This window comes from Hyaena hyaena, unplaced genomic scaffold (assembly GCF_003009895.1).
Source record: "Hyaena hyaena isolate Hyena2069 unplaced genomic scaffold, ASM300989v1 scaffold_63, whole genome shotgun sequence".
Taxonomy (NCBI): Eukaryota; Metazoa; Chordata; class Mammalia; order Carnivora; family Hyaenidae; genus Hyaena; species Hyaena hyaena.
Genome location: NW_024080695.1, coordinates 3499701 through 3527439, shown reverse-complemented (window position 1 = coordinate 3527439; position 27739 = coordinate 3499701). Strand labels below are relative to the sequence as shown.

Below are 27739 nucleotides of genomic sequence, written 5' to 3'. Positions count from 1 at the left end.
GTCACCCACAGGGAAGATGGCATTAGTGAGGCATACTCAGGGTTCACACGGCATTCAAAGGGTTGCCCATGGGGCCTCCCAGCCGCACCCCAAACACCTCAAGTCTAGGACTCAGGGCATCACCCGGAAGCAAAGGCATCTGCTGAGCCCTTCGCACAAAGTCTGTGTGGGTCCTTGTGGCCAGCTCTGTGCTGCTGCACGTCCCCAGCTCCGCTCTCTCCTGGAGGTACATTCGCCCTCTGGCCATGCACAGATCACCGGGACCCTCCCGGGAACCCCACGGGCGCAGGAGCCCTCAGGGCTGGGCTGATCCCGCCGCCTGGACTGGCTGCTCCCTCCCCTGGCCCCAGCTCCTCTGGGCCACACAACAGGATGCCATTCAGGTGCTTAAAGGGCAGGGCTGGGATCAGGGTGGGTCAGAGCCAAGGGTCCAGGCCTTCAGAGCCAGGGCTCGGTGGCTCCCTCCCTGTGCTATTCCACGGCTCAGCAGAAGAGGAGTGTCTGACGGGACCTTTCTGAGAATCAGGCAAACCTAACATGTCCAGCCTCAAAGAGACCCGAGAAGACAGTCTAAGGTTATTATTTATGTTATAATATCAAAATATGTTATATTTTCATTTTTTTAAATATTTTTATTTATTTCTAGGAGAGAGAGAGAGACAGCGTGAGCAGGGGAGGGTCAGAGAGAGAGGGAGTTACAGACTCCGAAACAGGCTCCAGGCTCTGAGCTGGTAGTCAGCACAGAGCCCAACGCGGGGCTCGAACCCACGAACCGCGAGATCGTGACCTAAGTGAAAGTCGGACGCTTAACCGACTAAGCCACCCAGGAGCCCTATGTTATATTTTCAAAAACTTAACTATGTAATATACCAAAAACCACTGAGTTGTATACTTTAAACAGGTGAATCGCATGATATATGAATTGTACCTCAATAAAGCTGGGTTTTTGTGTTTGTTTTGATCTGTTTTTTAATTAAAGGCACGAATCCCGGCCACTGGGGCCTCAGGATGGCTGGGGTTCCTCAGGGGACAGGCTGAGCCCCTTCATGTTGGCTGAACCCAAGGCACGTGCCTGTCCCAGAGACTGTATGGACCCTGGTGCACAGAGTCTCTTTCCATTAGCTCTGCTGACACACAGAGGAAAAGGAAGCCCCCTCACACTTCCTCTGAGGCTGGGGAGCCAGGGGAGCCTCTAATGCACCCCAATGCTCCCTTGCTCCAGAGAACAGTCTGGAGGGGAAAGGTCATTGTCAGGGACTCAGACTCTAAGGCTGACCTTTCCAAGGTGCTTCTTTCTCTCGCAAGGACGCAGCCTGGTGGAGGAGGGAGTCAGGCAGGTGGGGGCAGACAGGCACAGGAGAGTCATAGCAGTGAGACTCGGGTCCCTGAGCCTTCAGCTGAATGGGGGACAATGACAGCACCTGCCTCAGGGACAATGCCTGGACACTGCCCACCCAGCTGGCGCACGTGCACTCTCACTCAATGGCAGCCCAGCTTCCTTCCCCTCAAACGTTCACTCAGAGCACGCTGTCCACCGCCGAGGGGGTGGACGCCGTGGACCCCGTGTCTGGGACCAGGCCACCGGGCCGTCACAGTTTCCAGTAAAACTGCCTCCCTGAGGCCGAGCAAAGAGATGATGCGGGAGGTCAATGTGTCCTTAGAGTCAAGCCGAGCAGAAAAACCACCCCTCCCCCACCGCCGGGGCCCTGGCAAGAAAGAAAGGCCACCTTCCCTGATGTGGGCAGCGCACTGCGGAGGGGGAGGGGCGGGGGTGACTCACGCCGCACCCGAGCCAGCGTTCATGTGTGCTCATAACTTCCGCCTGGTGCACGCAGATGGGGGGGCTGCAGGAAACCTAGCCTACCCCCTATGGAAAGCTCCTACTCACCTCTTGTTTCCTGGTTTTATTTTTTTCCAGCTTTTCTGAGATATAATTGACATATAACATCACATACGATTAAGGAGTAAGAGTTCAACGTGTTGACTGGATAATGTTCAAATAATGTAAAATGATTACCGCCACAGCATCAGCTAACATCTCCACCCTGTCACAAAAAAATTCTTTTTTGTGTTGACAAGATTTAAGTTCTACTCTCTTCGCAACTTTCCAACACACACACAGCGTTACTAACTATAATCACCGTGTAGTACGTTAGATCGCAGATCTGTTCATCTGATAACTGGAAGCTGGTACCCCTTGGCCAACATGTCCCCATCGCCCCATCCCGAGCCCCTGACACGCAGTGTCCTAGTCTCTGTTTCTATGACTTCGGCCTTTTTAGATTCCACATACGAGTGAGATCATGTGGCGTTTGTCTCTCCCTGTCTGACTGACAGGTTCAGCCCTGTGGTCATAAACTCTGTATTCAAGTCGGCTAGAGGGCACGATGCTTTCTGGACTTCTGGGCAGGGGGTACGGTCAGGATGGCAGGGCACAATGTCACTCCCTGGAGGGGCAGCAGCTCCAAGGTCAGACAGAGCCGAACGCAGAGCTGGGCTGGGCCGGCCGTCTGCAGCAGACTACTCCCAATGAAGGCCATGCTCTGTCTCCCATCCCATCTGCTCTTCCAAGGCGGACCCGGCCTTTCCCACATCCACAGGCAGAGTCCACGTCCCCTTCAGCCTGGGCTGGCGGGTGACTCGACCGAACTGAAGTCACACAACTGGAGCGGGCGGCTCCGAGGGGATCGGGAAGTTAGATCTTCCGCCTGCTTATTCAGGTGCCTGAAGAGACCCTGCGACCTCCGGGCTGGAGGGGCCAAGTTGACCGCTCAGGGGGAACGTTCCCGGCCTCCCAGCCGCCCCCACCAGGCACCAACACGTGAGTGAAGCCCACTTGGACCTGCAGACCAGCCAGCCCCCCGGCTTAGGAGGGGGCTCAGCCCTTACCACGCGGAGCGCATTTGCCCAGCCAAACCCCGCCCAAATTCCTCACCCGAAGCTTCCAGGGGCTCCATAGTAACACGGGCGCCATCTTCAGTCACGACGATTTAGAGTGGTTCGTCAACTGCAACACCCACTGTGAGACTTCAGCCATGCCACCTGACCTCTACGGGGCTCTGTTTCCTGATACGCAAAAGGGGATCATTCCCCACTCCAGGTGGGTATAATGTTCCAGCGAGATCATGAACATGCATCTCGTGACGCTGAAGCAGCGGAGAAATCTCCGCGGGGCACCTGGGGCTCGGTCAGTTAAGCACCCGACTTCTGCTCAGGTCATGATCCCACGGCTCATGAGTTCGAGTCCCACGTCAGGATAGCTGGTGCCCGCACAGAGCCTGCTTCGGTTCCTGTCTCCCTCTCTCTCTCTGTCCCTCCCCAGCTTGTGCTTTCTCTCTGTCTCAAAAATAAATAAAAACATCAAAAAATATTTTTTAAAAGAAAGAAATGGCAGCTTCTCGTCACTGTCACCACCACTGTCATTTTCCCATGAAGACAAGAGCGATTGTAGGTGCACAGAGAGGTTCACGGCACAGTCTCCACGCGCCACAGCTGAAATCAATCCTTTTGTTTCTTAAGCAAGAAAGAGCGAGACTGGTGGGCTCGCTGTGACCTACGGATTGTACAAGAACTTCACGACACACACACACTTACTCTTTTGAAGATCTCCCATACTAAAATCTGGGGGGAATTTAACTTTTATTTTAGTAGCCAACACGGTATTCACATCTTTATTCAAGCCCCTAAAAACTCTCCTATCCTGGGGCGCCTGGGTGGCTCAGTCGGGTGGGCATCTGACTTCGGCTCAGGTCATGACCTCACAGATTGTGGGTTCGAGCCCCACATCGGGCTCTGTGCTGATGGCTCAGAGCCTGTTTCAGATTCTGTGTCTCCCTCTCTCTCTGCCCCTTCCCCACTCATTCTCTGTCTCTGAAAACTGAATAAATGCTAAAAAAAAAAAAAAAAAAAAAAAAACCTCTCCTATCCTTTCGCCAAGAAATCAACCAGGTGGCCAGAGATAGAACTAAGTGAGATACGGGAAAATACACATTCTCAAGGACACTCATCACGTCTTCCTTTAAAACACCTACAGATGGGGGCGCCTGGGTGGCTTAGTCAGTTAAGCGTCCGACTTTCGCTTAGGTCATGATCTCGTGGTTCGTGGGTTCGGGCCCCGCGTCGGGCTCTGTGCTGACTGCCAGCTCAGAGCCTGGAGCCTGTTTCAGTCTGTGACTCCCTCTCTCTCTGACCCTCCCCTGCTCACTCTGTCTCTCTCTCTCTCTCCTAGAAATAAATAAAAATATTAACAAAAAAAAAAAACACCTACAGATGAGGGGCGCCTGGGGGGCTCAGTCGGTTAAGCACCTGACTCTTGATTTCGACTCAGGTCATAATCTCACGGTTTGCGACTTCGAGCTCTGACAGAGCAGAGCCTGCTTGGGATTCTCTCCCTCCCTCTCTCTCTGCCCCTTCCCCACTCAGGCTGTCTCTGTCTCTCTCTAAATAAATAAATAAATAAACTTAAAAAAAAAAACCCACCCAGAGTTGGGATGTCGGTGTCTAGGAGCAGGGAGGGCTCCCCACCTTCGGCCCACTGTCATCCGTGATACCTGCTGGGGACCAGACTATGACGGGAGGCTCAGCCCGCCTCCTCCCTCCATCAGGGCACGCGGATGACCCTCACCTGCACCTCCTTCCGCGGCCCATCCCAGGAGCCTTCTCACCTCTCCAGGAGGTGCTCACACCACCTCTGGACGCCACCCTCCCCCCACTTCACTCTCCAAACCCCCAGGGACCTCTGGCCACTCTCGCTTCATCTTCCTTCCAAGCCTGGACGGATGACAAAGGGCTCTTTCCTGGCCCCATCCTCCCGGGGGCTCCCAGACGCCCAGGTGACCGCTCCCACAGCCCTAGAGCGCCAAGCTGGTTCTGAGCGCCGGAACGCTCCCTCCCCTTCTCCCCACCGGCCACCTCTGTGCTCCGGACTCAGCCTCTCTGCCCTCTGCTCCCACGCTGCAACCCAGATGCGGGATCCCCCGTCTCCCAGCCCCCCGCACACTGTATTATGACCCTCTGTTTACGTCCCCCGATTCCAGACGTTCTCCAGGGAGGGGCTGTGCCCTACTCCTCCGTCCTGCACCCCCACACACACCCACACGCCGACTGCAGGCATCCGTCCTGCTCTGAGGAGCGAATGTGTACCCGGTTACTGAATGAATACTTGTATCTACGCGATGGACTATTATGCAGCCGTTAAAAATTATTTACTCAGAAACTGTGATGATGTGGGGAAACATTTTGGCGTGTTAAATGTTATAAAAGATACGCACTGTATTTACATTGCAATCTGTAGGGGGCAGTAAACAGGAAATACAACAAAACTGGAACATTTCTGGGGCAGGGACATCAGGATGTTATTACCCCCCCCCATTATTCTACTTTCTACATTTTCAAACGTTTCTGTAATGAGACGCAAGAGAGAAATACAATTAAACTATTCTCGCAAGGGGCATCTGAGTATCCACGGAGCTTAGCTCCCACAGTCTGACGATATGGGAAACGTTATGATGAATGACATTTTCACACTTTCGATAAAGAGCCTTACCTCTCCCCGGGGCTATAAAATTTCAAGGTTGTTTTTATCACCTTTCACGTTGAAAGCCGGTATAGGAGCCACTATTGTTCAGCCTCGGACTCATGCAGCCAGTTCATTCCATGACGGACTGTCCCCAAGGCAGACAGGTTGGCTGGAGGTCCGCACGGTGAGCACGGTGGAAGGAAGGCACGTGTCCGTCTCTCGGTGATCCATGGGCTGCCTGACTATTTCCACAATGAGGGCTTTGCGCTATTTCATGTTCTCGAGTCGTGGCCTTCAACAAGGAGAATACTGACCACCATCCCCCAGCCAGAGTTTAGAACATCACCGTGGCCTTGACGTGTGGAAGAGCCATGCAGTGTAGACACTTCCCACGTGAAATGAGTACAGGGAGTTCTCGGGTTGGGGGAGCATAAAAATGTTCACGATCAAATAATTCAAAATGATCTTAAGAATCAATCTGGCAATTACAAATGTTCTGTGACTTAAAAAAATTTTTTTAAGTCATTAATTCTCTTATTTTTTTAAATATTTTTATTTATTTTTAGGAGAGAGAGAGAGAGAGAGACAGCGTGAGCAGGGGAGGGTCAGAGAGAGAGGGAGGCACAGACTCCAAAACAGGCTCCAGGCTCCGAGCTGGCAGTCAGCACAGAGCCCGACGCGGGGCTCGAACCCACGAACCGCAAGATCATGACCTAAGCTAAAGTTGGACGCTTAACCGACTAAGCCACCCAGGTGCCCCAAGTCATTAATTCTCTTATTGAAGCATGTGGAGGGCTCAGTCAGTTAAGCATCTGACTTCGGCTCAGGTCATGATCTCACACTCGTGGGTTGGAGCCCTGCGTCTGGCTTTGTGCTGACAGCTCGGAGCCTGGAGCCTGCTTCGGATTCTGTGTCTCCGTCTCTCTCCGCCCCCTCCCCGCACATGCTCTGTCTCTCTCTCTCTCTCTCAAAAATAAGTAAACGGTAAAAAAAAAACCAACCTCTCTTATGGATGGTTACAAGTGTATAGGGAAATAAAAAAAAAAACAGTAAAACCAATATTTATTTAGTTCAGTGATTTAAAGCATTAGAAACACTGAGAGAAGTCAAGTGTTTTCTGTCTTCATAAGAAGAAGCACACGGAAAGAGGTTTGAAGGTTGCTGCCTCTGCCGGCGGCTGGCAGCTCGTCTGGGCCTTGGGAGAGCCGTCTTCCCAAGTTCAGATCTTCCCAAGTTCAGACCGGCTTCCAAGATCCGCGATTCCCTCTAGAACCCCGTGCACTTTCCACCCCCATTTCTCCTCCAACAGGATCTCTTTTCAGCCCCCTGCTGAGTGTCATCTTTGTCGGCCCACCCCCTCTTCTGATTTTCCATCTTTGTAAAGCGCCACATGGCTTTATCACGGGGAGACGAGGAGGTTACACTAGCACACACTTTGCCGTCTGCGCATGGATCAACACACATGCGTTGACCCACCAGCGACACACACGGAAAGCAGAGACCCGGCAGGCTCCACAACGCTCATCTGTTCTTTACTTGGCGATACGTGCACTGAAGACTCACTGGCAAGGTCTGCACTCGACGCGACTCCTCACAGCCCCCGTGCTGCGGAAGCTCAAGTCTGACCCGAATGGCTGCGGGTCTGGCACAGTGTCCCTGGAACCATGAAGAATCCGCAGATACTTGAACTTTGCAAAGAGAAGACTATTTGTGCCCAGGGAAGCTGGTCAGGAGAAAGGGTGGTGCTTTTCTGCTTGGTCACTCAACCACGTATGCACCCAACACCGGGTGGGTGGCGGGCGCTGAGCTGTGTCGGAGGACGTAGGTGTGGACACACACTGATGCCCCAGAGAGGACCAGGTTCCAGAAGTCTTGTCTTTGGATCTGAGCTGAGTCACCCTCCTGGCTGGGACTAGGAATTAGGGTCCTTTGATTATAAATAACAGAAACTGACACAGGGTAATATACCCAAGAAGAAAGTTCTGGAAGGCTCTGGAAGAGCTACGGGAGCAAGGAAAACCCAACAGCTGGACAAGGGGCCCTCAGAAGGAGCAGGAACTAGGCAGGGCTAAGAATTCAATCTGGGGATCCATGACTATTCCAATTATCTACTGCTGTGAAAACATCGTCTCAAAACTCAATGAATTCACTGAATTCAAAATACAGAATTCACTGCTTTTGCTCATGAATCTGTCATCTGGCTAGGTCTCAGCAAAGACGGATACCCCAGGTCTCTTAGCTGATGAAGGGTGAGGAAGATTCTGGAAGGAGAGACAGGCATGCTCCCGGGGTGGCTCCCAGGATACAGGCAACCACCCATTAGCTTTCTAGACCCTCCCAGCCAAACTGGGAGCCAGACACAGGTTGGCGATGGTGGGGGTGAAACTATAATCTTTCCAAAGCAGTCACAAATGTCTTTAGCAGTCAGTTGGTCTGAAAATGGGCTAGAGGACTGGCCTCAGCCAGGAAAGATGAGAGACAGAACACGCCCATGCAGGTGCGGGACTTGGGGTCCAGGTTCAAACCCAGCAGCCATAAAAAGGCGTTTTTGAGACAAGCGGGGACCTTGCCAAGATGGACAAGAATTCAGATGGGACGGATTAGTGGTCATTCTGTTCAGACGGGTGGTAATAACCTGGTCAGGTAAGAAACACGCCGGCCTGCTGCGAGGGGGTGACGTGAACGGTGCCCTGATTTGGCTTAAAAATGTTTCAGTCCAGGGCGCCTGGGTGGCTCGGCTGAGTATGCATCTGACTTCAGCTCAGGTCACAAACTCGTGGTTTGTGGGTTCAAGCCCCGTGTGGGGCCCTGTGCTGACAGCCAGCTCAGAGCCTGAGGCCTGCTTCAGATTCTCCGTCTCCCCCTCTCTCTGCACTTCCCCTGCTCACACTCTGTCTCTCTTTCTCTCAAAAATGAATAAACTCCAGCAGCGGCAGCCCCAGGGGGCAGGGCTACGGCCCCTCCACAGTAGAAGAGTACGGGCGGCCAGGGGCCCAGAACAAGCCCAGTCCTGAGCTGGCGATCCCATCCCTGCTCCATCCCTGCTCAGGGCAGCCGGCACCTCTAAGCTGCCTTTGTTCTGCTTCAATGGGCCCTTCAGCCCCGGGTCCTGGAGGACAAATAGCCCCCATTGTACAAGGCGGCAGAGCCCATCCTGGGGTGGGTCCTGCACCCAGAGCTGTCTGGGAACTGCTTCCGGGGCTCAGGCGGAGGAGCCCAGACGCTGTCAGGAGACAAGCATATGTCACTTTGCACATGCTGTTCTTCCTGCCTGGAATGGACTAGAATGCCACGTCCCAAGGAGCATCGCTCTCTGCCCTGGAGAATGCCCCTCCCTTCGGTGCCAAAGCCCCTGTCCTCTGCAGGGCTATGACCGTCCCCCTGGGCCCCACCCCCTGTGCGGGTCCTCCTGGCCCATCTAGACTGCCTTCAACCACACCACATGCCCGGCATGTGTGTACTGCTGCATGCCCGGCGTGAGCAACACCCAGGCAGTCCTGGGTTCAAATCCCAGACCCTCCTAGGCAAGGTGCCTAATCAGAACTCAGCAGATCTCCTGTCCCCACCCTGTTGTTCCCCCACCCAGGGTGGAGGTCAGGCGTGTGGGTGCTGCAAGCAGATGGCCTCTGTGTTCAAACCCCAGCTCTGCCCCTTATCCATGTGACTCCAGACATGCGCCCAAACCTCAGCTTTCTCCCCTGTAAAGTGTGAAAAATACATACAACACAGCGCTTTGTTAGGGTCCAGTAGAATGGTGTACTTAGCATCACATCTGGTATACAGTAGGTACTCAATAAATGGTTAATCCTAATGATGGCAATTATGTTTGCTTTCTAATTATTTAAATTTTTTTATGTTTATTTTTGAGAGAGACAGACAGAGTGCGAGCGGGGGAGGGGCAGAGAGAGGGAGACACAGAATCAGGAGCAGCTCCAGGCTCTGAGCTGTCGGCACAGAGCCCGACGTGGGGATTGAACTCACAGACCGTGAGATCGTGACCTGAGCTGAAGTCGGACACTCAACCGACTGAGCCCCCCAGGCGCCCGTCTAATTATCTGATACTCAAGAACACACGGGCCGTGTGCGTGAGGGCCGCGGGACACCGATGCAGCGGTGCAGCGGAAGCGAGGCACCTGCCTTGCAGGGCCTGACTTAACCAGCAGGACTCCCCAGGGCGCGTGGGCTACAGGTTCCTCTCGCAGCTCACTCGCAACGGCATCCTAGACCCTGGGAGAGACAGGCCCCCACTGCGAGAAGGACACAGCCTGCTCCCGTGCACAGAGCTCTGGAAATGTGCCTTCTAGGACCTGCAGCGTTTTGCCCCAGAGGCAGGGAGAGTGGAGAAGGGGGGGAGGATCCAGGGACTGTCCGGGAGAGCAGAGGACAGAGAGAAAATGACTGTGTGCCAGCAGGGAGGCCTGGGCGGGGAGACCCTAAGGGCTCACGGCAAGACAGCGTCTCCAAAGCAGAGCCCCAAGAAACAGGGTGCTGAGTGCGAGTCAACACCTGAAACAGAGAGCCCAAGGGACACTTTCCCACACTGTCCTCCAACCCAACAGTATGGCAGCGTTTAGTACTGGTGGCCCATCCTTCCCTCTCCTGTCCCTTCTTACCCGGATTCCTACCCGTGACTCCACGGCCCACCCGGGCGCCCACCCCAACCATGCCCCAGACTCCCCACTCTCTGTCCATCAGCCGAACCACAGGCTCTGCCTGAGTGCTCCCAGCTCTCACCCCACCCCCACCCGCCCTGCCCGAGCACCACAGTACCAGCTCCAGAGATATCTGCCCAGCGAATGAATGAGGGAGTGGCTGAGTGAATGACAGCAATGAACTTGCCCTTTAATGCTGCACGTCCAGCATCTAACACCCCCCTGGCATAGATGGCAGGGGGCAGGGGGCAGTCAATGTCTATTGAACAAAAGGAAAAAAAGATCCCATCTCATCGGTATCCAGATATGAATGAAAACAAATACTTTTCATCTGTGATATTTGCAGAGGTCAAACACATTAGGGTATCAAATGCTGATCAGCATGTGTTAAAATTCCAGCCGAATTTTCTGGAGTCTAATTTGGCGATACGCATCAAGAACATCAAACACATTCACGGCTTTCGTGTAAAACTGCATGCATAGGGTTCTCTCCTAAGAAATTATTCCAAAGCTGCTGGGGTGGGGGGGTGGAGAGGAGGGTATCTTCATACACAAACAGTGTTCATTCACTCTGTGTTAGTTATTCGAGGAAAAAAAGCCATCTAATTATCCAACAATCGGGGTGATTAATTGAATGACGGCATATCTATCATAGGAATAGTACTCAGCCACTGAAGCGATGGGGCCTGAGGGCGGGACTAATGTAACCAGTTAGGCAGCCCTCCCCCCTGCTAGGATGAGAGGCCACACAGGGGAGATGGGCAAGAGGGGAAATCAAAAGAATCCGCTTTATCGATGGGAATGGTGGGGAGGGGGGCAGGGGAAGCTAGGGACCCCTAGTCTACTGCCCCACAGCTTAGGGCTGTGGGGAGACAGGTCTAAAGGCTGGAATCTGAAATGAGAGACTTGGCACCCCCTCCTTGAAATAGCCCAAGGGGTGCCGGGCCCAATGAGTAGGAGAGGAGCAGGGACTTTTAATACTTTAACCCCGCCCAATGGGGAAAAGCTGCCCAACGGGTGACAGGCTCTCACCAATCCTACCAATCCCAAAAGCCGAGGGGGCGGTGGGAGGCGGGTCAAGGAGTCTCGCCCCCTGGAATTCCAGCCTGTCAGTGTAGAAGGTAGGGCCAATTCCATCCTTTGTAGGACCCAGTGCAAGATGAAAATGCAGGGCACCCTGTTCGAAAAGCAGAGCAACTAAAATATAAACCTTTTTCATTTTCCCCATGACTCGCCGCAGTGTTATTTGCTACCTAATGCCAAAGAAAAGCTACACGTTTGAATTATTAACGTGAATTTTGCTAGTCACCAGTCTATTACGCAATTCTGGTGTCAAGTGCAAGAGCATTTAACGGGAATGCAGAATCACCGAAATACACGATTCTATCTGGTGGTTCCTACGTGCGCAGGTACTTTATCTATTCTTACCAGCGTGGTGTGGACGCTACACCAAATCAGCTCATCTGGCTTCATTTCACGCCTTTTTTTTTAAATGTTTAGTTTATTATTTTTGAGAGAGAGAGAGAGAGTGGAGGAGGAGGGTCAGAGAGAAGGGGTGGGGGGGACACAAAATCTGAAGCAGGCTCCAGGTTCCGAGCTGTCAGCACAGAGCCCCAGAAAGAGCTTGAACCCACCAACTGTGAGATCATGACCTGCACCAAAGTCGGAGCTTAACGGACTGAGCCCCCCAGACGCCCCTCATTTGACTTTTTGATGCGTGCACTTTCCACACACCCTCCTGTACCCTTGGCTCGATGATGAATAAGGATTGAAAGGGAAGGGCTGTGTCTGTCCCCTCCTGTCCTATCCTTCTGGGTCATCATCATTTTCAGCATCAGTGATTAGCTCACACAGGATGGAACACGGGCAAAAGGGGATGGCAGGCCTCCCTCTTTGTCCCTCACGCTCTTTGCGTGTCACTGCCTCCTCTCCGCGTCCGAATCTAGTCTGGTTCAAATGGGAAAGCGTGGCTTCTCTGGGCCGTCAGCACTCACCGCTGCCTACAGGGTCATGGACACGCTGACCCGCCGCGGGAGCACAGAACGTGGTGACCCGCGTGTGTGGGAGCTCAGTGACACTCAAAGCAGACACAAGGCGTGTATGGCAGCCACACAAAACACGCGGCACAGTCGTCATCTCTGCTCAGACGCCCACTCCACTGTCCCGTCAGACGTCACTTACAAAGCATGGGTCCAGAGAGAAAATTATAAAAATTCCACACAGCAACAGCGGAGCACAAAACCCAAATCAGTCCTTCTGAGCGTGGGGCCCCACATGGCCGCATGGATTGCACAGACGCCAAGCACTGGAAAACTCCTACAATCTCGGGCTTAATTTAAACCGTCGCCTTCAGGGCGCCTGAGTGGCTCAGTCAGTTAAGCATCCGACTGCGGCTCAGGTCACCATCCCACCCCGCAGAAAGGAAATGAGACAAACCCTACGCCGTGGCTGCACCAACCTCTCTAGGTTAGGATGGGTTAAAAATAAACCAGTGGGCTGGGGGCGCCTGGGGGGCTCAGGTCATGATCTGGCGGTTCGTGAGTTCAAGTGCCACATTGGGCTCTTTGCCGACAGCTCGGAGCCTGGAGCTGCTTCAGATTCTGTGTCTCCCTCTCTCTCTGCCCCTCCTGGGCTCATTCTCCATCTCTCTCTCTCTCTCTCTCTCTCTCTCTCTTTCAAAATAAATAAATAAATAAACTAAAAGAAATAAACTAAAAACATAAAAATAAACCAATGTGCTGCTTCCAGGGTGGGGCAAACCACTCGACACTTTGGGGAAACGGGCAGCCACACTAACCCCTCCCACCTTTGGAGTCTGCACGGCCTTTGCTCCTGAGAGCCGGGGGACAAGCCAGTATAAGGAAACTGAGGCCCAGAGAGGTGGTGTGACTGAACGGAGAACACCCAGCCTCTCTCACTGGCCCCCAGCCCTGAAATGGAACCAGTACAGGGCTGTGAAAGTCCAGGACGGCTCAATGAAGCGATGCTCTGAAACAGAAGCCAAGGGAGTCAAGACACTGAAGGCCGCAGCTTGATCTTCCAAAGCGAAAGCTGGCTCTCCGCACTCTCCCTCTGGGCCACCTTCAGGGTAGCGCCATAAGCGACCCCCTCTTAGCCTCCACGTCCCCGTGGAGTGGGGCCAGGGGTGGGCTGGCCAGTCTACCAATAGTTTCAAGAACCACTCCTGAGAGCAGACACCATGGTCAGCAGACTGGGCCCCGGGCCCCAGGGTTGGGCGTGTTCACGCACACGGAGCCACTTAATGCCCTGGGTTCACGGAGGGGGTTCCTTCCAGGAAGGAACATGTCCATGTTCACGGACACACTACGACCTCAAACAACCGTACACCCCGCGTGTCAAGCGCTCGGCAACGCAGAGAAGATGCTCAGGTTCCGAGAGACAGGGTGACCTACCCAAGATGCTGAGCCCAGAGCCAGACACCCCCGGGCACAGGGATCTCCAGACACCCCCACCCCCACCGCTTCCCCGAGCACACAGCGTGGCTGGAGTGCCTCCTCAGGAGGGCCAAGGAAAGGAAGCTGGAACTTAGCAGCTCTGACCTGAGTGCAATAAAAGAGATCAAAGACGATCCCTAACACAGAAAGTGAGCAAACCAAACTCCCTCTTGGTTTTATCAGTCTCAGATCTCGGCGGTGAGTGACGGGGCAGCTCCCCGTCTTCCAGATAACCAGGAAAGGGGGTGCTGTGGCTACAAGTCACAGAGACTCAGCTTAAGGTGTGAAGCAAAGAGGAAAAGTGCCGGCTCGTGGGGATGGAAGGCCAGAGACGGGGGGCATCGGGTCTGGTTAGCCCGTGGAGTCACAATGTCCCCTGCCGCCACTCGCTCTCGGCTGGGACACCAACAGCGTTGCTGGCTTAGGACTTTCCCCCTTCACCGTCTCAGGGTGGCTGCAGCCACCCACCCACGGGGGCCTCCCTGCTCCTACGCTCTGCTTTCCACTCAGCCTCCAGCACTGGTTCCCATGTCCGTTCTGGGACCAGTCACGCAAGAGGGACGCATCACCCTGGACCAAGCTGGCCCCGCCTCTGGCCACAGGTTTCTGTCTGAGAACCACAAGGCTCTTGCGGGGTGAGGGGCTGGGTCCTGGGGAGATCAGCCTCCACAGCCCCAACGTGGGGGCAAATCTGGGTGCCCCCCGGCCTCCCACAAACAGCATGCCTCTCTGGCATGGTCTAGGCCTGGGCAGAAGGCTGACTCGTTCAAACCTGCCCAAATGCTGGGTTCAGACAGGCCTGGGACACCCTCCCGACCTTACCCATTCCTCGTCCCAGCCCCCCGCTTCATCTCCTCAACCATACAATCCGCGGGGACACACAGATGGCTCTGAACCACATGCAGCCCATGAGGAGGTCAAGGAAATGGAGGGCCCTTTCTTTCCGCAGATATAAGAGGCATGTGTATATGACAGCGTTTAGGGAGATGGCTGAGATGCTCCAGGGAGGGGACTGTGGTCCTGGGGCAGAAAAGTGGGCCCTCAGGCCACCTGGGCGTGACTGCTAGTTCCCAAAGACTCCCAGTCACTGCCACCATCTCTCTCTCCAGCATGTGCCACCGCCCCTAGGCTGGGAACCCCCGTGCCTGCCCTGGGCCAGAGCCAGTAGAGGATGGGCTTGGAAAACGCTGCTGCTTGAAGGGGATGAAGGGGCTTGCAGACCAGACTGGCCTTGAAACGCCTACTTCACTCACCCAAAAGCTGAGCTCCGTGGCTACAACAAGGGAACGCGGCCAGGAAGTGTCCCTCCTGGGCCATATCTGGCTCTTGAGAAAAGTCTAAGCACACAGAGACTTCCTGGCACTCTCCTACCCCTGGGGACCCTCTGTCAAGGGCCCGGATCCTTCTACTGTCTGGAGAGGCTCAACTATAATGCTCTCCCCAACACCCACCCAACCTTTCCAAGTTCTCTGTGCCCCAGAGTGGTCTGCATCCATGCTTAGTTATTATATCAACTTTTTATTATTTTATATTATTTAATATTTTATTAAAAGAAAAGAAAAAAAAAAAAAAAAAAAAAAAAAAATATCTGCTCTAATTCATACCAGGGTGTGAATGACTAACAAACCTTTCCCAAAGTATTGGAGATTTTATAAGAGATTCAGGAACTCGAGGAGGACTCCCACTGGCAAAGATGACATTTCACTTGAGACCTAAAGGCTGAGGAGGAGTCAGTGAACACAGTCAGTGTGAAGGCCGTGAGACAAGGGGGTAAAAAATGACCTGCTTAAGGAACAGGAAGTAGACCAGAGCCACTGGAGTGTAGTCAGTGAGTGTTTGCAGGCCAAATGACCAGGTGGAAAAGGAATTTGTACACCTGGGTCTTTTGCAAAATCTCGGCATCTGTTATTTGCTCATGGAGCTCTCCCAGGAACCTTTATAAATTATACCAGTACCATTTATCAAATGCCTCCTCCAGTGGACCAGGCATTGGGTGTCTTCTCCATTAGCATAATCACTGATCATCCTAATAGTAATAATGTAAGATTAGTTATTATTTCTCCCTTTCCGAAGGGAGAAACTGAAGCTCCAAAAGGTTTAATAACTTGTCCAAGGTCACACAGCATGTGAAGAGTCAGAAGCAGGATTTGAACACAAGTCTCTCTGACACCCAAATCTGTGACCCACCCTGAGCTCTGAGCACAAAATGCAGGAAGCAACACTGTGAAAGTCTGTTTTCCCACAGGAGGCCAAAAATCTCATAGGATTCTTTTACTTCTTTTTTGTTATCTTTTAAGTTTATTTGAGAGAGAGAGAGAAAGAGAGAGCGAGAGAGAATCCCAAACAGGTTCCACACTGTCAGCGCAGAGCCTAATGCCAGGCTCGAACTCGCAAACTGTGAGATGATGACCTCAGCTGAAACTATGAGTCTAACACTTAACTGATCGAGACACCCAGGGGCCCCTCTCTCTCCTCTCTCTGCGTCCAGCCCCTGAGCCCTATGCCCCACACAGGCTTGCACTCAGCCCGGTACATGGACCAAGTCGAGCACTGACTTCTGCATCCATAGAACGGAGGCAGTGCTGTATGCAGTATCTTGTGGAAGGCCCCAGCACACAGTAGGTGCTTAACATACTTCAACTGCCAGTTCACAATTTACTGCTCCGAGGTGGTTCCTTCACCCACTTGACCTTCACAGAAACCCCAAGACCTTGTATGCAGGACGGTGATTATTCACTCCCATTGTACAGACGGGGAAACCAAGACTTGGTGAAAAGCTTCCCCTCAACACCACACGCAGAGCTCCCTTCCAGAATATAGGCTGCCCAAGGGCAGAATCTTTGTCTAGACCCCAGGGCTAAAAGTGACTGGCACACAGTAGGTACTCAGTATTTGTTGAAGGAAGGAAGAGGAATTAAAAGTATCACTTCCTACTCAAGCTATGCACTTCCCCTTGCTCCCCTCTGCCGAGAGCTGGTAGATTTAGGAATGCAAGCTGGAAGGGGATGCAGATGGGATGGAAAGGAATTAACGTTTGCTCTTGTCCACCGTGGGTGAGGACGGTGCTATTAACTTCCGATCACCAAGTCCTGCACCCTGCCCTCCACGCAGAGATGAGAAACCAGGCCCTGCACGAAGCCAGACCAGCGCGACCAGCGACGATGCCCGCTGGGCCAGAGCCAGACCGCTTGTCAACAGCCCAGAGGCCCCTTTCACCCTGGCCGGAGGCAGCCTGCAGGCAGAGAAAACGCACGGATTCTTCCACAGCGTCACCCACGCAGGCGACAAAGGGCCGCGTTCGGCTCCCTGGGGCCCAGAAAGCTCTAGCTGGGGCCGAGCCCTCACCCACCCGGCCGCCTCCTCCTCCCCCTCCACCCCTCCCCCATCAGCAAAGCGTGACTCAGCGGTTCTCCCGGGAGCGGGGAGCGCCACCCCTCCGCGTCCCTCGCACCAGGTTACACTCCCTGCCACCGCGCTCCCGGACGGGACGCAGGGGTCGCGCCCGCCCGCCGCGCGCTGGCCCCACGCTCCCCGGCCTCGGCAGGGCCCCCCCCCCCCCACCTGGTCGGCCTCATTTCCGGCGGAGCCAGGCACTAGAGCCTCGGACACCACCCAGGAGTCAGAGTCACCGCCGCCAAGCCCACGCAGGTTCCCTGACAGCGGCACCCACGCGCACCCGCCCCGCGGAGTGCAGTGCGCGGGGCCCCTCTCCCTGGGGCGCCCACCCGGGGACCTCGCGCTACAAACCCGCAAACACTTCTGCGGCCAGGGAGGTGCTCACAGCCCCTAGGCGCGGGAAGGGCTCCCGCACGAGTGTCCTCACTGCTGCATGCGGACTCCCCGCGGCTAGCTCTCCCCATCTTCACATCCAGGCTTCGCTGCGCGCGGGCCCCTGGCTGCGGCTTGGGACCCGTCTCCACCGCGCTCTGGGCCAGGTGGAGTAGAGGGGCCCTTGTAAGCCACTGGTCCAGCAGAGAGGCGCTGGCCCTCCGGATCCCACCATCTCGGGGTGGGGGATGGGCTTGGGCCTCCAGGGCCGATTTGGGGGATTTCAGATGCAGGGCCCTTTGGGGATGGCATGCCCCACTTTTTTTGGGAAAATTCTGACAGTTTGGGGGCCAACTTCTCCTGTCTCAGTATAACTCACCAGGTATAAAAGACCAAGCCCAAACCACCCAGGAGGGGCCCCTGCGGTTCTCCCGGAGCGGGGAGCACAGGGAGGGGCCCAGGACAGCGAGCCTCTGGGGGGGGAACCTCGAAATGGATTTTTCTTCCCCCGCTGGATCCCTCTCCGTCTCCGGGGACTGGGAAGCCTAGAAAATTCTGTAGGCTCTGGGCAGGGCTGAAACGGCAAACCCAGGATTCTAGGCCATTTAATTTCCCCGGATTTCTTCACCAGATTAGCCGCAGGAATGGCCTTTCTACAAATGAGGGCCAGGGCCATCTCGGGATGCCTCCGGGCCTGGGGGTCGAAAGCCGCCTGCCGGAGGGCGGCGCGGAGGAGGGCGCTGGGCAGCGGAGGCCGGCGCCCTCGGGCTCCCTCCCTGCGGGACCCGGGTCAGGGGTGGGATAGGGTGGGGGGGGGCGGGGGGGGGGGACACGACACACAGCGCGCGGTCCAAACCTTCGGAGGGCATTCGGTGCGACGGCATCCCCACGCCGCGGCCGGCCGGAGGGGGCCTCAGACAACACGTACGTTACCTTCAGTCACATAGCTGTGGTCCCGCAGGAAGCTGTGGTTAATTTTCCGCGTGTCCGTGTCCTCGCCCATTGAAGGCCGTGCCCGGTGCCCTGGGCATGCCCCGCCGCCACACACCGATGCAATCCGCAGAGGTCGCGCCGGGCGCGCGGGCCATGCCGCCGCAGCCTAGCAGGGGCGCGGGCCGCCGGGGCCCCGGGGGGCGGGCATCGCGGCCGGGGGTGGGGGTGGGGGGGCGGCCGGGGACGCGCGGGGCGGCCGGGGCGGGCGCCGCGGTCAGGCGAGCGCGCGGCGGGCGGGCGGCGGCCGCGGGTGGGGGCGGGCCGGGGCCCGGGCGCGCATCCCGGCCGGTGCGCGCTGCGTCGTGCGCCCGGCGGCGGCGGCGGCGGCCTGGTGCCGGGGCGCCTGGCTGCGCGGCGGCGGCGGGAGGGGACGCGCGCGGCGCTGCGCCGACCGAGCCGGGGCCGAGCCGGGCTGCGCGGGCTGGGGCCGCCGCCGCCGCCGCCGCCCCGCAGGCCCCTCCCTCGCGCCGCCCGCTCCTCCGCCCCCGCGGCCCGCGCCGCCCGCCGCGCGCCTGCCGCCCAGCGCCCTGCAGGTGGAGCCGCGCCCCGGCCCCCGCGGGTGGGCGCCTTTGGTGCCTGGATGGGCCGGCGGGGGAGGGAGGAAGGAGATGGCCAGCTGGGGGGTGGGGGGCGCTGCTCAGCTGAGCTTCTCGGGGGCCCCTTGGTCGCCCAGGTGCCGAAATTATGGAAAAGCTGCCCAATGACGGCGAGCTTAGAAGAGGTGGGGCAGAAGGGCAGCCACCGGAAGGACAGGGAGGGGAGACGGAGGAGGGCAGCTGAAGGTGGCACAGCGGAGCATAGAAGACTTCAGAAGTGGGGAGAAGAGGGCGGGCAAGGGTGCCCTGCGTTGGTACAAGAAGGCGGGTCAGACAAGTTGAGAACCCTCTGGAGCGCAAAACTGGACCCGTGGGAAGAAGCTGGGGGGGGTTGGGGAGAGCGGGAGGGGCGGGGGGAGAGTTGGCATCCGACGAGGTAAAACTCTGGATGAGCTGCCTGGGGTAGTTGGCTTCCCCCAGGCAGAACTCCATGATTTCTCCTCCTGCCCATCTCTCTACGTACCGGTAAGATAGAGCTAGAAACAGCGCTGGGTGCACTCCAGAACCAGGCTGGAAAACGGACGCCTCTACCTGTGTTCCTCTCCACCAAACCCAGGGCTTCCTGCCAGACAGGACCCTCCCTGCCTCCCTTCCCTGAGTCACCAGTATGGCCCTGCATTGCGCCCAGTGCCGGGCACAGAGCAGGCCCTCAAAAAGTATGCCCTCTCTTTGTCCAAGCTAAGCCCTTGCCGAGGGATCGAGTCCCTTTGCAGGCGGCACAGCCCTCACTGGGGGCTGCGGGGGGTGGGCAAGGAAGGATCGACCCCCAGCACCTTCCCAGGTGCTCAGCAAAACCTCTTGGGAAAGAGAGGGGAAGAGAGGCGGAGAGGGAGCCAGAATGTCCCAGTCCCTCAATTCTGTGAGGCTCTGCTGCCTTCAGCCGGTTTTCTGGGGACTCCCGGCAGCTCCCCAAACTGCAGTGAGGCCAGGGGGGCCCAGAAGGGGCAGGGACAGGAGAACGCAGCCTGAGGATTCTCACTGGGAGGTAGGAGGTTGGCAGCTAGTGCTGGGCTTTCATGAAGCAGAAATGACCAGAATGGACTTATGAAGAGGTCCGCCCCCCGCCCCCTGCTGGCTGTAAGGGAAAGGACCCCAGAGCATCCTGGGGTCTCTGCCAGCACCACCACCTGCTTCCTGAATGACCCCACACTCATCCCAGACTCAGCTTTTTCACGGAGTCCGCCTCAGAGGACAGGTGTGCAGGCTCAGTGCAAGGACCAGGTAAGCGCAGGTTAGACGTGCTCAGGACGCACTTCCTCCTCATTGTGAAGGAGGCTGCCCAAACCTCACATCCAGAACCCAGCACCCCGCTCTCTGTCCACACCCTGCTCACCTGGCTAGCTCAGTGCAGCAAAATGGCTCTGGAAGACACAGGCTGGGTTCAAGTCCTGACCTGGGAGGCGGGGCAAGTGCAACCTCACCTGTGAACTAGATGGGATCACAGGCTGGTGTGGCCCGTTCATACTCAGTAGGGGCGCAGCCTCGTCCGTGCTGTTACCATCGTCAGGCTGAGTCTTGCCCCCTCTCTGATCTTAGACGGATGTTCATTCCATCTTCCCCATCTGTCGGTTCTGCTGAAACCCACCCCCCATCTTCCAGGATGCCCTGGACCGCAGTAGCAGCCACCCTGTCCTGGCCCAACACAGCAACACACCCCTTGGTCACCTTCTGAGGCCAGCAGGGGACCCCGGGGTTGGTGGTCTCCAACCTTGCTGGGCCCCGGGGCGCAACATCAGCCCCTCTGCACCCTCCACCAGGGAGGTCTTCTCTGACTTCCTCGGGCTCCTCCAGAGGGTCTCCTGGGTCCTCCTGAAGCACCACCTCCCCCCCCCCATCAGAAGCAAGGCCCTTCCCTCAACCTCCTGCCCGCCCCGCCCACACTCACCACCCCCCCCCCATAATCCATTGCCTCCACTTCTTGTCTGCAAACATCCCTGCCCCTGAGCTCCAGATCCTCCCCCTGGGGCCTCCTGTCCCCAGCCTCTCTCTCCGTAGGTCACCTCCCCATTCATTCATCCACGACAGATGTTTGTTGAACCTCTACTGTGTGCAGGCTCTTTCCCAGAACTAGGGGAGCAGAACAGGTAAAACTCCTGCTCCCATGGGGTTGACCTCCTAGCGGGCCAAGATCAACTAGGTGAAGTAAGCGTGTAACACATAGGCCGGGCCCCAGTGAAGAGCAGGAAGGGAATATGGGGACGGAGATGGGGTGTGAGGGACGTCTAGTGTACAAAGTGGGAGTGGGATCTCCCTGATAAGGTGAGATTGGCCAGCAATCCCCCTAGGGGCCCCCCACCACAAAGCCCGCCTTCCCTCCAGCTGCCAGCATGGTGCCCACACCCCCTTTAGGACCAGAGAACCAAAGGACACAACTACAGTCACATCCCCTCTTCGGCACCGCCCCCCACACTCGCTGCTAGAGCCCTCCACCAACCTGGCCTCTTACCATCATCTCACGGTGCCTCCCCAAAGGGCAGCTGATCTCCAGAGTGTTGGTAACGACTGTCCTCTTCCTGAAACCAGTGGAGAAGTCAACGGCCTCCTCCCTTAGCTGGCCTTTCAGCAGCCTCCACCCTGCGGGCCTCCTGGCCCCTCCTCCCCTCTGCCTCAGCGACCCCGCCTTCTCCTGTCTCTCAGCTGCTCGCCAAGTCGTGCCCCTTCTGGGTGTCCCACGATGTTGTGTCTCCGTCTGCCTCATCTACACTGATGTTTAGTTTCTGTGCAGAAAAGGGCAGAGAAGTTGGATGTGCAACTCAGTGAACAATGAGTAAATGCTTGTTTAACTACCAGCTCCGTCAGGGAAGAAGACACTGCCATCCTCCAGTGAGTTACGACCCACTCGGTCCACCCCACGGGTAACCCCATCTTGACTTCGAACACTGTGATTTTGTTATGGGGGAGGGGAGCTTTCTGCAAATAGAATCCCACAACGTGGATGTCTTGGGGTCTGGTTCTGTTCAACATTCTGTTTCTAAGGTTCGCTCCTTACTGTATTTCTGGTTGTAATCTACTCATTTTTCATTGTTGTGTAATATTCCATTGCAGACCCGCACTGCTGTTTCTCCTGTGGGTGGGCGCCTCGCTTGCTTTCAGTTTGGAGGTTGTTGTGGGTACAGCCCTGTGAGGCATCCACCTGTGTGTGCTCCCTTCTGTCGGCAGTGTGTACTCGGCGGGGAATTGCGGGTGATGCGGTCTATGCACGTTGAGCTTTAGTAACTGAGGTCAAAGGGCTCACCAAGGGGGTGATTTAAGAGAGTTCTTGTCGCTCCCAAACCTCCTGAAACAAAGTGCTGTCGTTGTGTGTAACTTGAGCTGCTCTCCCCCTCCAACCTCTCCCGCACCCAGTTTTTGGGACAGACCGGAGTCACCCTCAAGCCGTCACATCCTGTTGAGCTTCTGGTCATGCTGACTGGCCCTCAGACAGAGCTCACAAACCCGGCTCTTCCCAGCAGCCTCCCCACCCCGCCAGAACTCGGGGGTTCACCCCTCCCTCACCTGAGCCGAAACGTGGCCCTGCTCACCTTCCCGCTCACCATGTGTCAAGGCTCCCGCCTGCCACGGGCTAGGGTCTAAATCCAGAGGTGCTCACAGAGAGCTCGGGAGTGCCTCTCTGGCCAATCTCCTGACTGCAGCATGTCCTGCCCTGAACGGAGAAAGGCAGGTGCCTTCCCGACTCTGCATGCGTGCGTGCAGGTCCCCTGCCTAGAATGTGGTCCCACGTGCCACTTTTCCCCACTTGGAGTCAGCATAAAGGTCATGATGAGCGGTCCATCCAGCACCAGCCGCCATTCACGGAATGGCCCCAGGGAGGTCACAGTGCCCACCTCACACACCCTCCTTCTCCCCTCTTGTGCACAGAGTGGATTTGCACTCCCGTCCCTTTTCCAAACGGGCATAGCCAGGAGACTTGCTTTGGGCCCTGAAAAGAGACGAAAGTGACCCGCGTCTCTTCTGAGTTGGAGCTTTACGAGCCTCAGTGTGGTTTGCCAGATTCACGAGCTTTTGTTTCCTCCTGACTCAGGGTCTTGAAGAAACACACATCAAGGCGGCATCTCCATCATCTGGGGTCCCTGAATGACGACACAGGACAGGGACCCCTAGAAGATGCGTGGTGTGAGTGAGAAATAAACATGATGTGTTTGGTCACCACGATTTACGGGTTATTTGTGGCTGTGCATGACCTCTCCTATCATGACTGCAACGTCCGTCTTCGCCACGTGGTGGCTGTGCACATCGCGTACATTATCCCATTCTGTCCCCCAGACATGAGCGCTCTCAGCCGGAATGGACTAGGCGCCATTGCAGCAACGTCTAACCCTCCCCGTGCTGACAGAATGGGTCTCACTCACGCTCCATGAGCACGCCAAGCTGGCTGTATTTCTGATTGCTGCCGTGTTTACTCTGGGGAGCGTGCAGACGGACCAGCCCCAAGCCTGGAGGAGCTAGGCTCCTGGCAGAGAAAAGGGAGAAATGGGACCATGAGTTCACTCTCGACATTTCATTGCCCCAAGTAAGTCCCATACCCACCACTCATGAGTTCAACGGGGAAAGGAGGAACAGCTGTAGATCACGTGGCCACAGGACCTCAGTGGAGCACACAGGTACAGTCCTCCCCCAAGGAGGGGTCCCAAATAGTTCACACAACAACACAACCTACTAGAGTACTTGCTGTATGAATGAAACAGAAACAAAAATCACAACAGACACCAAGTCACTTTTCCCAAGTCACTTAGCTAGTAAGTGGCAGAGGCTTACCCAGGTCTTGTGAACCCAAAGCTTGTACAGTCAACCCACAGTGACTGGTACCAGTGGAACCACTTCTCACCACCTTTCCCTCGGTGACCCCCAGGGTCCCAGCGTGGATCTTCAGGGTGATCTGTCGGTTCTTCCCAACGCTGTGAACCATCTGCTTCACGCTGTAGAGGCTTTCTGGAACAGTGCCAGGCTGGGTCTTGACCCCAGCAAAATTCTGGATGAAAACCCACCCACCGACCCCAAGTCTATTCACGGAGTCTTGTTTTTACATAATCATGATCATACTTTATTTTTGCATTATATTTATGTTACTGAGATACTTCAAATAAATAGAGACTACAGTGTGTTATAATGCCCCCCTTTTGAATATTGATTCAAAAGGAATCAATATAAAGACTCCAACATATTTGGTTCAGCTCTTTTCATTTCAGAAATAAAGTCACGAGATACACTGAAGTCCTTTGCACCCCTTCCTTAATCTTTCTCCTTCCAAAGGCAAACGCTATCCCCCAATTTTTGATTTCTTCCCATCTGTGTTCTATTCTTTAATGCATATCAATGCATTATATCATTTTGTGTAATTTTAAAATTTATATAAACATGATCCTATCGATTAAAACATCGCAAATCGCTTTTCTTCTAAGCGTTATTTTTCAGCTCTACCTAGTTTCTTCATTGATCCTGATGCTGGAAGAAAACAATCAATGGTGTCCCGGAGCCTATCCCCCCCGGACCTTTACCAGGAGCTGATCGTATCCATCTCTCCCGGACTCTGTGTTTTGTGATGCCACCACAGTAGCTAGAAATCAGTCATGGCGGGAGCACTTATGGCTCAGAAATTGACAACTTCTGTGATTCAAGGCTTTTTTCCCCCCTAGGTTCAGATTGCTGAACATTGACTTGCATACCAGTGATGACAATCCATTTTTTATTTCTCCCATCCCCCTCCACCCATGATAATGAATATTTAGGTTGTTTCCAATCTTTCTGGATTTTAAACAATCCTGCAGTGAAATCATTTTACCTACTTCTTCATACACACGTGTAAGGGTTTCCCAGGATGGACATCTGGAGGCAGGGACCACTGGATTGTGATGTGTTTGGTCAGCAAGCAAAATGTGGTATCTGTACATTTTAAACCTCCTGCATGTTGCCAAATCAAGCACAATTTACGCTCCTTACAGAGTGCATCGCATTCTCTGTAACGCTTGGAGTTGACTTAAACGCGTGTCAAGTTGATGAGGGAGCTGATACATGGTGATTGATTAATTTGCATTTCTTGATTACTAGTGAGTTTGGAAATCTTTCTGTTTAGCCTTTGAGATTTCTTCTACGAATTTCCTGTTCTTTCTCTGCCCATCTCTCCACTGGGTTACTTGAATTTTTTCTCACTGGTTTCCTGGAGCCTCATATAATTTTACTACCTATCCTCTGTCTGTGTGTGTTTCAAACATTCTCTTATAATTTATTGCTTTTCTCGTACCTTTGTGTTCTGATAGTCTTGTCCAACAGAAGTTGCTCATTTTGATGTAGTGAAATTTATCTGTATTTTCTCTTAAGTATTTGGCCTTTGTGTCTTGTTTGATAAATACTTCTCTACCTCCTGAGTTATATAGGTGGGCTCCAGAAGGCCTTTTGCCATTTATATGTTAGCCCATCTAGAACATGCTTTTCTGTTTGGGGTGAGGTAGAGGCTTAATTATGTACTTTTTCCATTTGAAGAACTTAATGTACAAATCATTTTTTGACTAGTCCATCCTTCACCCACTGCTTTATAATGCCTCTTCCTTTCTGTTCCCATATACACATGGGTCTATTTCTGGATTCTATTCTGTTCCATCAGTCTCTTTATCTGGCCTATTTGCCAGTAACACTCTGCCTTAGATTGTATAGTTTTATAATGAGTCAATATCAAATAAACCAAAGGATACAGTCTTTCTTTCTTTAAAAATGTCTTGACTATTCTTGGACCTTCGCTTTTGTATACAAATTTTCATCTTTTCAGATCCCATTTGAAAATTCTATCGGCATTTTTGCTGCAACTGTAAAGAACCTGTCAACTAACCAGGAGAAATTTTTTAAAATTTTTTTAACGTTTATTTATTTTTGAGACAGAGAGAGACAGAGCATGAGCTGAGGAGGGGCAGAGAGAAAGGGAGACACAGAATCTGAAACAAGCTCCAGGCTCTGAGCTGTCAGCACAGAGCCCGACGTGGGGCTTGAACCCACAAACCGTGAGATCATGACCTGAGCCGAAGTCAAATGCTTAAATGACTGAGCCCCCCAGGCGCCCCATATCCAGGAGAAGTTTTATTTCTTTCTGATTCTGAATTCTCCCATCCATGGACACGGTCCATCTCCAGATTTATTCAAATGACTTTTCATGTCCTTCAATTAAATTTTATAATTTTCTTCATAACAATAGTGGCAAACATTTATAAACTTATACGCACAGCTACTGTTCTAAACACTTTATATTTAATTTAGTTAACCTTTCCAACTTCCCTATGAGGTAGACATTATTATTTTTTTGTTTAAATTGCTCATCAGCAACTTTTTTTTTTAATATTTTTATTTATTTCTAGGAGAGAGAGAGAAAGACAGTGTGAGCAGGGGAGGGTCAGAGAGAGAGGGAGATACAGACTCTGAAACAGGCTCCAGGCTCTGAGCTGGCAGTCAGCACAGAGCCCGACGCGGGGCTCGAACCCACGAACCTCGAGATTATGACCTAAGCGAAAGTCGGATGCTTAACCGACTAAGCCACCCAGGCGCCCCGAGGTAGACATTATTATTGTCTTATTTTTACAATAAAGTAATTTACCCAAGCCAGTAAGTAGTTGGCTGCATGTGAAATCAGACATTTTGAGTCAGAGACCCTGCTCTGAACCATTCTGCTATACTACCTCCCTAAAGGGCTTGCATATCTTTCCTTAGATTTAATCGTAAGTACCTTATAGCTTTTACTGCCTTTGTGGATGGGGTTTGCCTATAGCATTGGTATTGCTGTTCAGGAGGAATGCTGTTGGTTTTAGTAGGTTGCCTTGTACCCAGCAGTTTTGTTGAACTGCCATGTGCTTCTAACAGTCTGAAAGCACATCTTCTTGGCTGTTCACCTCTGCAATTAAAAACAATTCTGGCTTTTCCTTGCCATTCTTCACCCATTTGCTGTCCAGTCCAATCGATTCTATTACAAGGTAGGGTTGAGTAGCAGTGGTGATGGTAGATATCTCTATCACGGGTGTAGCTATGTTTTTAAAGTTTTACTGTGGGGGCGCCTGGGTGGCTCATTCGGTTAAGCTTCCGACTTCAGCTCAGGTCACGATCTCAGTTCACAGGTTCGAGCCCCGCATCGGGCTCTGTGTTGACAACTAGCTCAGAGCCTGGAACCTGTTTCAGATTCTGTATCTCCCTCTCTCTCCCTGCTCCCTGCTCATGCTGTCTCTCTCTGTCTCTCTCTAATAAATAAAACATTTTTAAAAAAGTTTTACCGTGAAGAGTGTTTGCTATTGGGTTTTCATAGATACCTGTTCTCATCCTTGCTAGTTTTCTGGGAGCTTATCAGATTCCCAGACTCTATCTAATGTGAATGTTTCCTGTTTGGCCAATTGCTTTATTTTGTTATATCTATGGATGTGATAAAATGGGTTTTTGCCCTTAATCTGTTGGTGGAGTGAGCCATGTTAACAATTTTATCTTCAAACCATTCTTGTATCCCTGCTGTGTACCCTATAGTCATAAGATGATAGAGATAGAGATACAGATAGAGATAGAGAGAGAGAGAGAGAGAGAGAGACACAGAGAGAGAGAGAGAGAGAGAGAGAGAGATAGATAGATTTATATATATCTTTCCCTTTTCATGTTTTTAAGAAACAGTTTGCATATGATGGAAATCACTTTGCAAACTGTTTCTAAGGTGGTTATGCCATTTGCTTCCCCATCAGCAGTGTGTGAGAGTTCCATTCCCTCCACATCCTTGCCAAAATGTGGCTCCGTCCACCTTTT

At 53.8% G+C, this 27739-nt stretch overlaps 1 protein-coding gene across 1 annotated transcript in view; it reads right to left on the bottom strand.

Moving 5' to 3' along the window:
* PPP2R2C (protein phosphatase 2 regulatory subunit Bgamma) overlaps positions 1-18440 on the bottom strand; it is a 130593-nt gene extending 112153 nt beyond the window's left edge. Inside the window, exon 1 of the mRNA XM_039232158.1 lies at positions 18327-18440. Within this exon, the coding sequence (XP_039088089.1) occupies positions 18327-18396 (70 nt within the window). The 5' untranslated portion in view covers positions 18397-18440. The remainder of the gene's footprint in view (positions 1-18326) is intronic.
* Positions 18441-27739: the final 9299 nt, after the last annotated feature.